The following is a 12,636-nucleotide window of genomic DNA, read 5'->3' as shown; positions in this document are numbered from 1 at the left end:
GGCCTTTTCCAGCGTTATAAAAATCACCAAATTACCAACCTACAACCATTAAAATACTCAAATTTATTTATTTATTTATATATATATATATATATATATATAAATATAATTAAAAATAGTGATTTCCATATTTAACCATGGATTTTTTCCAACCACCAGTTATCTGATGCTTGCTAGTTATCAAAAGCAGTAAAAAACTCGTTGTACCCTATTATTAGGTGAGACCTAGCAGCACTACTGAGGATTTTCATCGATAACTGATATTACCGTACAGGATTTGATCTGCGAATTTTTAAAAGGTATTCTGCAACACTGCCTTGGAATTATTTCTATAAAGTTTTACTCGCCAGGCCCAGATAATGATGCATAGTCAGCAGGAATCCTCAATCCGAGCTTTGCGTATTAAATCCAAACACTATTACCGTGACATTAACAAGGAGAGCAACGGCCTCTGTCTGTATTTGTGTTTGCCAGACGATATTTATGGATTCGCAGCATGTCAATATTTCATTCAAAAAAATCGCCCTAATATAAGACAATCATAACTTTGTTTTTCCTTTGAATTTTACTTCAACCGAAGATCTCGATTGCTGAATTCTGAATTCTGCAATTTGATTGCGCGGGGTTAAAAATGGATAAATTGGCGAAGCTAAACATCTCAGAAGAGGACCTGGAATTCGAATTTAGCCATCTGGAATACCAGAGCGGCTTTGGCAATAATTTTTCCTCGGAAGCAAAACCTGGTGCACTGCCGGTGGGGCAGAATAATCCCTTAAAGTGTCCTTATGGCCTCTACGCCGAGCAAATCTCAGGGACGGCATTTACAGTCCCCAGGAAGCTCAACCAGAGAAGGTTAGATATTTATCTATGGATTCCCTTCCAGTCTTTGTGCAATTAGCTTTTCCTTATTTCATTTCTGTAGTCTCTGCACGTTCCTGTGTTTCGAACTTTGGTCGGCCGAGTCTTGCAAATAGTTTCGGGTTTCACTACGAGTAATTATAATAATAAATATTGGGAAGTTCAATTTTCTGCTTTTTTCACGCTTTAAATCCAACGATCTTTAGATAAATTTAGCTCCGGTCAAAAACATCAACAGCAATTAGCTTAAGGGGTATGGTATGTCTGTTATTTATGAGATAAATAGCCTTTACTGATTCTACGAGAAGCATGAATGTTTATTATACTAAAACTTCTGAAGCTCAATGACAGATTTTTACAGTTTTGTTGTTCATTGTTTAAATATGATTATCGTCCGTCGACTTTATAACTTTCGTCAATATTTGAATTTTTTGCATAATGATGCTTTAAGTTACAAGATTACACTGCAGATGTGCACGTTGTGACATTTCAAGGGCTATTAGAGCCTGTGTTCTCTATGCTGGTCAATCCAGATTCCAGATTAAGCAAAAAGGATATGTATTTTTATAGATATACCTTTGTAACACAGAAATTGTAATTCAAATCATTGGTGAAAAAGCCTAGACTTCTGAGTATTCTGGGACAAACTTTGATCGGCCTGCTAAGTCAAGTTAACTCGGTCCCAAGTTTGAGCCTCTGTCGGCAAGATACATTCACTAGGAACAAGTCAGACCTCCAAGTAACTAGTGGGTTATTCTCTGTCCGGTGAGTCTAACTTGTGGGTGGATGGAAAAGCTCACCGGCATCAAATATATATTCCACAAAGGTAAAAGAAGAACTCTCATTTGAATGATTTCTGTTGTCGAGTCCAAGTCAAACTTTTACACTCCAGAGTCCAGCCTCCTTGAGTTGTTTACAGAGTCAAGTATATCAACGTTGATTTAAATGAAGGGGCATCACTGTATAGCAATGTCAATGAGAGAAGGCTTTGCATACACAGGAAAATCTAGCTGAAAATGATAGTCATACTCAATATTTTTTTTAAATGTGCATATATTGCTTCAAAGATCAAATCAGTACATCATGGGACAGAGAAAATTACATCAGACAAACAACAGGGGTCCTGGGAAAGTACCGTTCTAAAAAGGGTCAAAATGGTTATGATTGGCTGATGCTTTCTCTGGCAGACTCAAACTTTGGTGTCACCCCTTTGATTAATTACGTCATACAAGCCTATATCTCTAAGTAAAACCACATTATGAAGTAAAAACTGTAAAATTCGTTCCATTTCTCACTGCCTATCCCTACTAATCATCTATTTCAAGCAGGATTCTTTTAGATAATTCTGTTATCTCAATTTTTTATTTTTATTTTTATTTTTTATTTATTTTTATTTATTTATTTATTTTTTATCTCAATGTCTGGATCTGTAGCTTTCCCCCCATTTTTCTTTAAGCGACGATTTACTACACTATGACATTGATTTTATAACTTACAGTCTTTAAGCGATGATCTACTACACTACGGCATTGATTCTATAATTCACACAGATGTTTACAGTCTTTTGTTGGACGATTTACTACACTATGACATTGATTTTATAACTTACAGTCTTTAAGCGATGATCTACTACACTACGGCATTGATTCTATAATTCACACAGATGTTTACAGTCTTTTGTTGATCATTTATTAAATATGATTATCGTACGTCGACTTTATAGCTTTCGTCAAAGCTTGAATTTTTTTGGATAAAGATACTTTAAGTTACAAGCTTACACTGCAGATGTGCATGTTATGACATTTCAAGGGCTAGTACAGGCTGTGTTCTCCATGCTAGTCAATCCAGATTCCAGATTGCGCAAAAAGGATTTAATTTTTTATAGATATACATTTGTAACACAGAAGTTGTAATTTAAATCATTGGTGAAAAAATGTAGTCTTCTGAGTACTCCTGGGAAAACTCTGATCGGCCGTGCTGCTAAGTCAAGTTAACTCAGTCCCAAGTTTGATTCTCTGTCAGCAAGACACATTCACTAGGAACAAGTCAGTCCTCCAAGTAACTCGTGGGTTATTCTCTGTCTGGTGAGTCTAACTTGTGGGTATGATGGAAAAGCTCACTGGCATCATGCCATCAAATACATATGCCACAAAGGTAAAAGAAGAATCCTCATTTGAATTATTTCTATTGTCGATCAAAGTCAAACCTTTACACTACAGCCTCCTTGAGTTGTTTACACAGTCAAGTTTTTCAACGTTGATTTAAATGAAGGGGCATCACTATATAGAAATTTCAATGGGAGAAGGCTTTGCATATACAGTCACATATAGCTGAAAATGATGGGCATACTCAATATTTTTTTGAAATCTGCATATATTGCTTCAAAGATCAAATCTGTACATCATGGAACAGAAAGTTACATCACACAAACCACAGGGGTCCTGGGAAAGTACCGTTCTAAAAAAGGTCAAAATGGTTATGATTTGCTGATGCTTTCTCTGGCAGACTCAAACTTTGGTGTCACTTCTTTGTTTACATACTTCATACAAACCTATATCTCTAAGTAAAAATGCAATATGAAGTAAAACTGTAAAATGCGTTCCATTTCTCACTGCCTATCCCTAATAATCATCTATTTCAAGCAGGATTCTTTTAGACAACTGTTATCTCAACATTTTTTTTTTTCACAATGTTTAGATCTGTACCTTTTCAAGTTTTCCCCCATTTTTCTTTAAGTGATGGTCTACTACACTGTGACATTGATATTATGGGTGAAGGCTTATTTTCTAATGCAGTCCCGTCCTAATGACCCTAACAACCTCTAGTAGGTCACTGGCTACTTTAACAACAATAGAGGAAAACTAGATATTTTAGTCTAATGCTTTGACTCATCTCAACAGAATTGCTTGCCAAAATCCAGGGCAAAGCAGCAAATAGATCAAATAAAGATTATAAAATCTCTCTTAATTTAAGAAATACTAGGATGTACCCCGTAGTCTTAGTCAAAATTCCCTACAATTTACTTTCCAATTTATTGACCTTGGAGTTTTAGAATTAGGTTTCTTTTTCAAGATATAGTTCAGGGGAGAAAGGAAGAGATCGTATAAATTTGGAATTCTGGACATTTTAGTGCAAAAGGATCTTTGTATTTGGGACTAGAAAGTTCATTCTCCATGAATTATGAACATTGATCAAACTGACTGTATTATGGGCCAGTGCATGCTGAACAATTTAGTATTATAAACCTTTTCACTATCTCAGGTCCAAAACCAAGGTATGATCCTTTATAATTCTATTTTGTTATCACCCAAATTCAATTTCAAATGATGATGGTATGTTGCTTTTTATTTGTTTATGTTGATTAAATGAATTCATTTTTCAGGGTGACACTGTTGACATTGAAAGCGTGTCCCCACCACATTCTAAACCTGCAGGATTAGGATTGTGCATTTGGAATTTTATCTTGCCCATCTTTGACTGCAAAGTGATCTTTGAGGTGGGATGTTTGGTGCACATGAGAATTTGACATTCAGATTCTTTGGGAGCAATGCATGTGAAACTCAGAACATGCATACCTGGCCCGTCTCTGTTAGAACAAGCTCTTAACATAAATTATCTAGATGGTTTCTTATGTGTTTAGAGCACCATAAAGGAGGAATAGTTAGCATATTGACATGCAATTTTATTTTCTTCACCTGGCTTTCACATATCATTCAGTAAGCCCAGGTGGAAAGTTAGCCTGCCCCTTTTCAAGTTTCCTAAGATTTACCAGGTCTGTCAGTCATAGTGCATAAAGCGTCATAAAATATTGCAGTGTGTTGTTTAAGGTTTTAAAAAATGAGGACTGAAAAGAAGTTTTAACTGAGAAATTTGGCATCTCTGTAATACACTGTTTTGTCTTGGCTATCTAAAAGTTTCTATGTTGCACTGGTTTTTGGGATGGGGGGATGAGTCCCTGGGTTGGCTAGACACACTACCAAAATTTTCAGGGAACGATAGGTTGGAGATGGCAATAATAATAATAATAAAATGTTAAAAATTTAGAATTCACTGTAAACATTTGTAGTTGCTTCAATATTTTAAGCATAACAAGCTATACTATATAGTATTATACACAGCCCTTACACTTGCCAATTCTGAAAAAGATTGAGCAATTTCAAAAGGGGCTGCGTGACATTCCATTATTGGCCACTAGACATGAGCAAAATGTTGAAACTCTGATGTTCTATGCTGTTACAATCACTTAAATCCATAACTTCTTTACGCTGCAAAATATGTTAAGTAATTGTAGATAGAACATAAACCATATAAACCATATGCACAATGGAAGACAACCAATAACTCAATGAGACACAGAGAAGTTAGGTCAATGACCAGGGCAAAACCCACAAGGGGAAAACCCAACCAGAAGAAGTTCACCCACATCTGAAGAGGATCTTCGATAGCAGTAGCTGATGCAAACACTGAATCACTTTGTCTCTCCAAGATCTGCTCTTGCTTTTCAAGACTCTCTCTCTCTCTCAATCTTCCTCTAGACTCTCAAACTTTCTCTTCATCAAGTTTGAATTCTCCTTTCACAAACTCAAGTAAGTGTGTCAAGTGAGGATGAAAGACACAAATATATAGGAAGAGCAAGGAGGTTGAATTCATGAGGAGTAACTCCTATGCCTTGACGAGGAGTTACATATATCAAAATAGGAGTGTAACTTATGCCATAAAGGAGAGGAGTGTAACTTATGCATTTAGGAGAGAAGTGTAACTTATGCATTAAAGAGGTGTAAGAGGAATTTTTTATATGACGAGTCATTAAAAAGTGTAAAAGAGTATAAGAGGTGCGTAAGAGCAGTAAAGAGAGAGAGGAATGAATCCATTAAAAGAGAGAAAGTAGCATATGCATTAATTGAGGGGACATATGACATGATTGAGAGACTTGAATTTCTTTTTAATAATATTATAATAATATCATAAAGAGGATAATAGTAATAATAATAATAATAATATTGACGATTAAGTTAAAAATTAAACAATTGAGATTGATTACGGACAAGTTAAGTGATTTTCCATCATATATATATATGATTATGAATTGATGGAAGGTGATATGCTATTTTTGGAAAGTCATGGTTGCAAAGATAAACATTACTTTCTATTTTTAGAAAGTCACGCTAGAAAAGTCAGAAATGAAATTTTATTCAAGGAAATTCATCCCATAGCTGCCAATTTTCAACACCCCCTCTTAGCTAGGGAGGAATTTCTTTCTGATACAAGGATCTTTGCTATCTCTGCCTTGGAACAATGATGTTACAATCTAATGAAGAAGAATCATCATAGGGGAGATACATCCATCGCCCTATACACACTTAGGGGGATCCTTTTGTCAACACATGACAAGGATCTCGCACATCCAAGGCTCATCACAACTTGGGGGGATCCACATGTCAACACATGACAAGGATCTCGCATATCCAAGGCTCATCATTGCTTGGGGGGATCCACTTGTCAACACATGACAGGGATCTCGCTCATCCAAGGCTCATCACAACTTCCGAGAGGAAGATTTCCAGTTCCCGGGAGAGGCAAAGGAAGGAAGGCCGAAATTTCTAGAGGGCTAGCATAAGCTCTGCGCAGAGGGTGACGCAGGGAGCTCAGCGCAGAGGGTAGTGATTCGAACTTAAACATGAACGCAACAACTTACAGATATACTCATAAACACATAGATGCACCAGAAAAACACTTCATTTCATTAATAGAAAAATACTGAACTATGCTTACAAACATAATGGAAATAAGATAGCTCGGGCGATGGTAGCTTATCTCTGAGAAGAGATGTGGCGACTACATGTCTCTAAACTGAGTTACAATGAGGTTTGAGGGCCTTTTTATTATTGAACAATAAGAGGAAACCCTAAACAACCAAAACCCTAACCCAAGGAAATGTAACACCAAGAGTTTATGGGCCCCGTTGGGGTTAGTTGGGCAGCCAACTTCCCGGGATCGTAACTTGGTCATATTATCTCCGTTTGACGCATATGATACCTCGTTGGAAAGATCTCTCTGAGGACTACAACTGCCAGATTATGAATTTTACCAAAAAAAACATCATTTAGGGCCTCAAAACGGCTCCGGAAGTTTAGGACTCGAAAAATTGCCAAAAATAGTAAACTATGCTACAATTAAGGAAACTGAAAAACTGAAAGAAACAATGGTGAGGATCCAAGTGGAATAGGCAGGTGGCCACCAATATCCACCTGGATCAGTCCTCCCCCCTTAGGAAGCAATGGTCCCCATTGCGTTGAATTCCTCCATGAGATGAGGAAACTTCTGCTAAACTTGGTCCTTGGTGAGCCATTTTCCTTGGTGAAGGAGTTGGCCTGCTTTGACAAGTCGATATAGCTGTATCCTCTGTTGTCGAGTGTTATTGATCTATGTGTCCATGATCTGATTAGTTGTGGCCTGTTCCATACAGTCTGGGTTGAGCTTTGTTGGTGTGAGCTGTTCTACAATGTCAGATGTGTCCAACAATGGTGGAAAGTATGGTCGAAGGCGATCTACATTGAACATTGGCTGCAGACCAAGGAACGGTGGGATAATGAGCTCGAAGGCATTGGCCCTGACGGCCTTGGTGATGGTGGATGGCCCATATTGGAGCGGGTGAAGCTTGCGATGGGGTCCAACAAGGCACTCCTTCTGCAAATGTAGCCAAACTTTGTCGCCCACTTGGAATTTGTGCGGCACTCGATGCTGATCATGGCGCTGCTTGTACTTAGCATTGGATCTGTCCAATATATCATGGACCTGTTAGCGGATGTGTTGAATGCGCTCAATGAAGCTGTTAGCCCTTTCAGCTTTAGACTGCACGTGAGCCGAATCTACCTGAGTGGTTGCAAATGGTATGGCCACATCAATGGGGCATAATGGCTGAAATCCCAGCCCTACCTGAAAGGGGTTGTGGCTTGTTGAGCTGTGGAGAGCTCTGTTGTAGCTGTGTTGGACATAGGGGAGACTTTCATCCCATGTGCGTGGATGCTTCGAGTTTTACATGCGCAGAATGTGTATGATCATCCTGTTGACAACCTCTGTTTGGCCATCAGTTTGGGGATGGAAAGCCGTGGACTTAGTGAGTTTTGTATCCAACATCGACCAGAGACTTGACCAAAATGCACTCAGGAATCTGTTGTCTTGATTTGAGATAATGGACTATGGGATCCCAAAGTGTACCCACACTCGCTCAAAGAAGAGCTTAACAATGGCCTCTGCTGTGATACTCTTCTTGCAGGCCGCCATGATGGCCATCTTAGAGAATCTGTCGACGACCACGAAAACGCAATCGTTGCCGTGCTTAGTAGAAGGAAGGCCCGAAATATAATTCATGGAGACAAATTCCCAAGGCCGACTAGGAGCATTGTTTTACGAAACGGCCGTACCGAAACGGAAACGGCCGTTTCGATCCGGGTTGATAAAAAAAATTTCAAAACGGCCCTTTGACCCGGCTCGGTGACCGGGTCAGCTATGACCCGGCCGAGTCAGCCAATGACTCGGCCGGGTCATAGCTGACCCGGTCAACCCGGCCGGGTCCCGTCAAAAAACGGCCGAGCCAATAGGAACCGGCTGGGCAGCGATTTCAGTTAAAAAAAATTACTTTTTTGCTGATTTGGAGCTGATTTAGTTAGGGTTTGTGGACATGAAAAGGTTTATGTGATTAGTTAAATGCATTTGGGGTCCATTTCCCCCTCCCAAACTCTATTTAAGACAGCCAAATGCTCTCATTTCACTCACAGCAGTCTTATGCATTTGAGTGAGAGTCTTCTTTGAGAGTTAGTGAGCAGTTCTTGAGCTTGTTTTGGAGCAGCAGTGAGGAGTCTTGGAGGAGCATTGTAGCTGGAGTGAGGAGCTTCTTGGGCAGCCATTTGGAGCAGCATTGAGGAGCTGATTTTTGGAGCAAGTTTGAGGAGGCAGTTTGTGCCTGGAGGTATTTTTTTCCACCTCTATAAATCTGTTTTTACTTATTAAATTTTAGGTGCATATAAAGATAGCTTAGAGAGTGTTTTTAGTCAAATAAATGAACATTGAATCATTTTTTTTTTTTTTTTTTCATTTTCAGATTGTTTTCCTAGTCAAAAAATGGCACCTAGAGCAAAAGATGCTGCTTGGGCATATGTTGAAATGGTTGATGATGAGATGTGTTGCAAGTTTTGCCATAAGAAAATTAAGTCAGGTCCTGGGGGGATTCATAGGCTGAAACAACACTTGGCAGGGATTAAAGGCAATATTACTGCATGTAAATCCCCCGAAATTGGGGAGATTAGAAAGACTTTGTAAGAAAGCTTTGAAAAATTTCAAGAAGAAAAGACTAGGCAAAAAGAGATACAGGCTGAAATTGGGAGGAAGAGGGAGATACAAAGAATGATGGCTGCCAATCCCCACTATGAGTTTGAGGGTTCTTCCTCTATCCCTCAAACTGATGCATCAAACCCTTTCCGTTATGTTCCTCCCTCTTTTGCTTCTGTTCAAGATAAGGGAAAGGGTAGAATGAAGGGTGATGGGACTATCAAAAGTTTTTTCACTCACTCAGGCTCCTCTCCATCAGATGCACATGGTCCTGAAGTTAGTAAAGGTCTTTCTCAGCCCACTTTAGATGACCATTGGAAGAAAGAATTGAGGGAGACTGCTTGTGACTACATAGCTAGATGGTGGTATGATGCTGATATCCCCTTTAATGCTGCTCGTTCACCATATTATGAGCCTATGTTTGAGGCCATACATGCTGCTGGAAAAGGCTTCAAAGGCCCTACTATGCAAGAGCTAAGGGGGTTTCGTTTGCAGAAAGAAATTACATCAATTAATGAGTATTTGCAAGATTTCAAGGAATCATGGGCAAGAACAGGGTGTACCATCATGTCAGATGGATGGACTGATCAAAGAAACCGTACCATCATAAACTTTCTTGTCTTCTGCCCACAGGGAACCATGTTTTTAAAATCAGTTGATGCATCTGATAAGGTAAAAGATGGCCACTTGTTGTTTCAGCTATTGGATGAGGTTATTCAGGGTGTGGGGGTGGCTAATGTTGTTCAAATCATCACAGACAATGCCTCTAACTATGTTCTTGCTGGTAGACTGTTAGAGGAAAAACACAAGACCATCTTTTGGACCCCATGCGCTGCACATTGCATAGACCTCATGCTTGAGGATATTGGGAAATTAGATTGGGTCAGAAACACTGTAGATAATGCCAAAAGCATAACAAAATTTATCTACAATCATACACTGGTTTTGAGTATCATGAGGAAACACACTGGAGGCAAGGATATTATTAGGCCTGCCATCACTAGATTTGCTACACATTTTTTGACATTGCAATCTATGCTTTCCCAACATAGAAACTTGCAAAAGATGTTTTCCAGTGATGATTGGAATAATAGCAGTTGGTCTAACAAACCAGAAGGCAGAGAATTGAGAAGGAAAGTCCATGATGAAACTTTTTGGAGAAAGGCAACAGAGATTGTGAAGGTTGCTGAGCCACTAGTTAAGGTGTTGCGGTTGGTGGATGGGGAAAGGTTGGCTATGGGCTTCATTTATGAGGCTATGGATCAAGCAAAGGAGCAAATAAAGGCAGCATACAAGGATAGAGTGGCAAAGTATGGGCCCATTTGGGCAATCATTGATGAAAGATGGAACAATCAACTCCATCGCCCTATACATGCAGCTGGGTATTTTTTGAACCCACGGTATCATTATAAAGCTAAGGAGTCAGGAGCTTTGAGGGGGGAGGTCAGAGATGGACTGGTTGATTGCATTGAGCGCATGGTCCCATCGGAGTCTGATCAGCTACTGATACATCAGCAGGTCACATCCTTCAGCAATGCAACAGGTACCTTTGGGAAGAACCTAGCAAAGATTGCAAGAGAAGCAGATGAGCCAGGTAAACAAAAATTTCAATTTTCAATTTCTCAATTTCAAGTTAGATATAATTTGTAATTTTGTTGAGCTTCAGCCTTCATCTAACTCATAATTCATTACACTCCTATGTTTTTTGCAGCACAATGGTGGGAGGCCTTTGGTGGCCAGTGCCCTGAATTGCAAAGGTTTGCAATTCGTATTTTGAGTCAAACTTGCAGTGCATCTGGGTGTGAGCGCAATTGGTCTGTCTTTGAGAGGATTCACACAAAGAAGAGAAACCGTTTGGAGCAAAAACGGTTGAATGATCTAGTTTTTGTCCAATACAACCTTCGGCTCAGACGGAACCAATTGCTGAACAAAAGACCTGATTCAGATCCCATTGTGTTGGAAGACATTGATCCAACATCAGATTGGGTAGTGGAGAGTCGTCTACCAGAGTTTGATCCTGATGAGGATCTTGATGAAATTGATGTTGGAGATCCACTGCAGCGTGTTCAGTTGAATGCAGATCCCAATCCACCAGCCTCAGTCTCACAGCCAGCTAGTAGGACTCCAGTTGTAGGTGCTTCGCCTTCCTCTGCTCAGCCACGACAGAAGCGCAGCCGCATTTGTACTCTATCTCAGCTTGCATCTGCTTCACAGCCTAGTGGTACTGGTACTGGCACCACTTCTACAGTTGCAGTTGGAGACGATGATGATGAGGAGGAGCCATGGGGCCCCTTGTCTGGCTCTGATGATGATGATCCAGAGATTGGTCGAGATGATCTTGGCTCCTCTGGCAGTAGCCAGTAGCTACTAGCCTCCTTGGTTATTTGTATTTTGTTTTGACTCTTGAGTCTTTGATCATGTATGACAGACTACAGTTGACTATGTATTTACTATTGCCATTGGGTACACCGTACCATTTTGATATAATGGATTGGTTCATGAGCCTACTTTGATCATATGTTGTCTTCCATGTATATTATAATGTTGTGTGTTTGGAAACTTGAATGAAAATCTTTAAAATTATGTTTAAAATATTTAAAATTATGTTTTTTTATAAAAAAAATAAATATTTAATGTATTTTTTACAACGACCGAGTCATTGAAATCGAGCCGGCCGAGTCATTGCCGTTTCCGAGTCGATCCTCGGCCGAGTCCGAATCCGAGTCCGTTTTGTAAAACATTGACTAGGAGTAGGTAGAGGAGTATACAGACTTTGCTTCTTGATGGTTGGTTTGGCAATGGCGCAGGCGGTGCACGATTTGATGTACTTCCCAACATCTTGACGAAGTTTCGGCCAATAAAAATACTTCTGCAATACCGCCATGATTTTCTCTACTCCGAAATGTCCAGCGACCTGACTGTAGTGCGCCTCCCAAATCATCTTGGCACGCTCACTTGAAGGAACACATGTGTCCCAAGTGGCATAACAGTGCATCCTGAAGGTGAAAATTTGGAACTTTCTTCCCTTCCAGGAGTGTTTGGTATATGCTACCGAATTCTGGATCGCTCTTGTAAAGATGCGGCCACCCTGATGTCTCGTGCCCATAGGAGTCGAGCACAGTGATTAGCGCCATGACCGGTGGTTGGCTGAGGCAATCAGTGACATTATTGGTGTTGCCCTTCTTATACTTAATGTTCAAATGGAACTGTTGCAGATAGGTGGACCATTTCTAATGACGATCGTTCTGCAACTTCCCTTGTGTCTGTATGAACTGTAGAGGCCGGTGGTCTGTGTGGATGACCATTTCCTTCCCCTTAATGTAATGATTCCATTGATGACAAGCTTGCACAATGGAATACATTTCTTTGTCGTAAGTGGGGTACTTTCAGACTGTGTCTGAAAGTGTCTCACTGTGGTAAGCCACTAGATGCCCATGTTGAGTAAGAACT

The 12,636-nt window shown here is 39.8% G+C and overlaps 2 protein-coding genes across 2 annotated transcripts in view; both read left to right on the top strand.

Annotated features, from left to right (window-relative positions):
- Positions 1 to 269: 269 nt before the first annotated feature.
- Positions 270 to 12,636, top strand: part of HGO (homogentisate 1,2-dioxygenase) — a 150,430-nt gene continuing 138,063 nt past the window's right edge. Inside the window, exon 1 of the mRNA XM_089410868.1 lies at positions 270 to 852. Within this exon, the coding sequence (XP_089266994.1) occupies positions 632 to 852 (221 nt within the window). The 5' untranslated portion in view covers positions 270 to 631. The remainder of the gene's footprint in view (positions 853 to 12,636) is intronic.
- Positions 9,283 to 11,815, top strand: LOC149186042 (uncharacterized). Its single transcript, XM_089412547.1, has 2 exons — positions 9,283 to 10,780; positions 10,898 to 11,815. Exons 1-2 carry the CDS (start codon positions 9,388 to 9,390, stop codon positions 11,548 to 11,550), a joined length of 2,046 nt encoding a protein of 681 aa, XP_089268673.1. The 5' UTR covers positions 9,283 to 9,387; the 3' UTR covers positions 11,551 to 11,815.

The sequence above is a fragment of the Pinus tabuliformis genome, chromosome 3_1 (assembly GCF_031772625.1).
Source record: "Pinus tabuliformis cultivar Carrire ecotype Pingquan chromosome 3_1, CPIR1, whole genome shotgun sequence".
In the NCBI taxonomy this organism is placed as follows: Eukaryota; Viridiplantae; Streptophyta; class Pinopsida; order Pinales; family Pinaceae; genus Pinus; species Pinus tabuliformis.
Note: the sequence above shows the minus strand (reverse complement) of the source record. Positions and strands in the feature narration are given on the sequence as shown.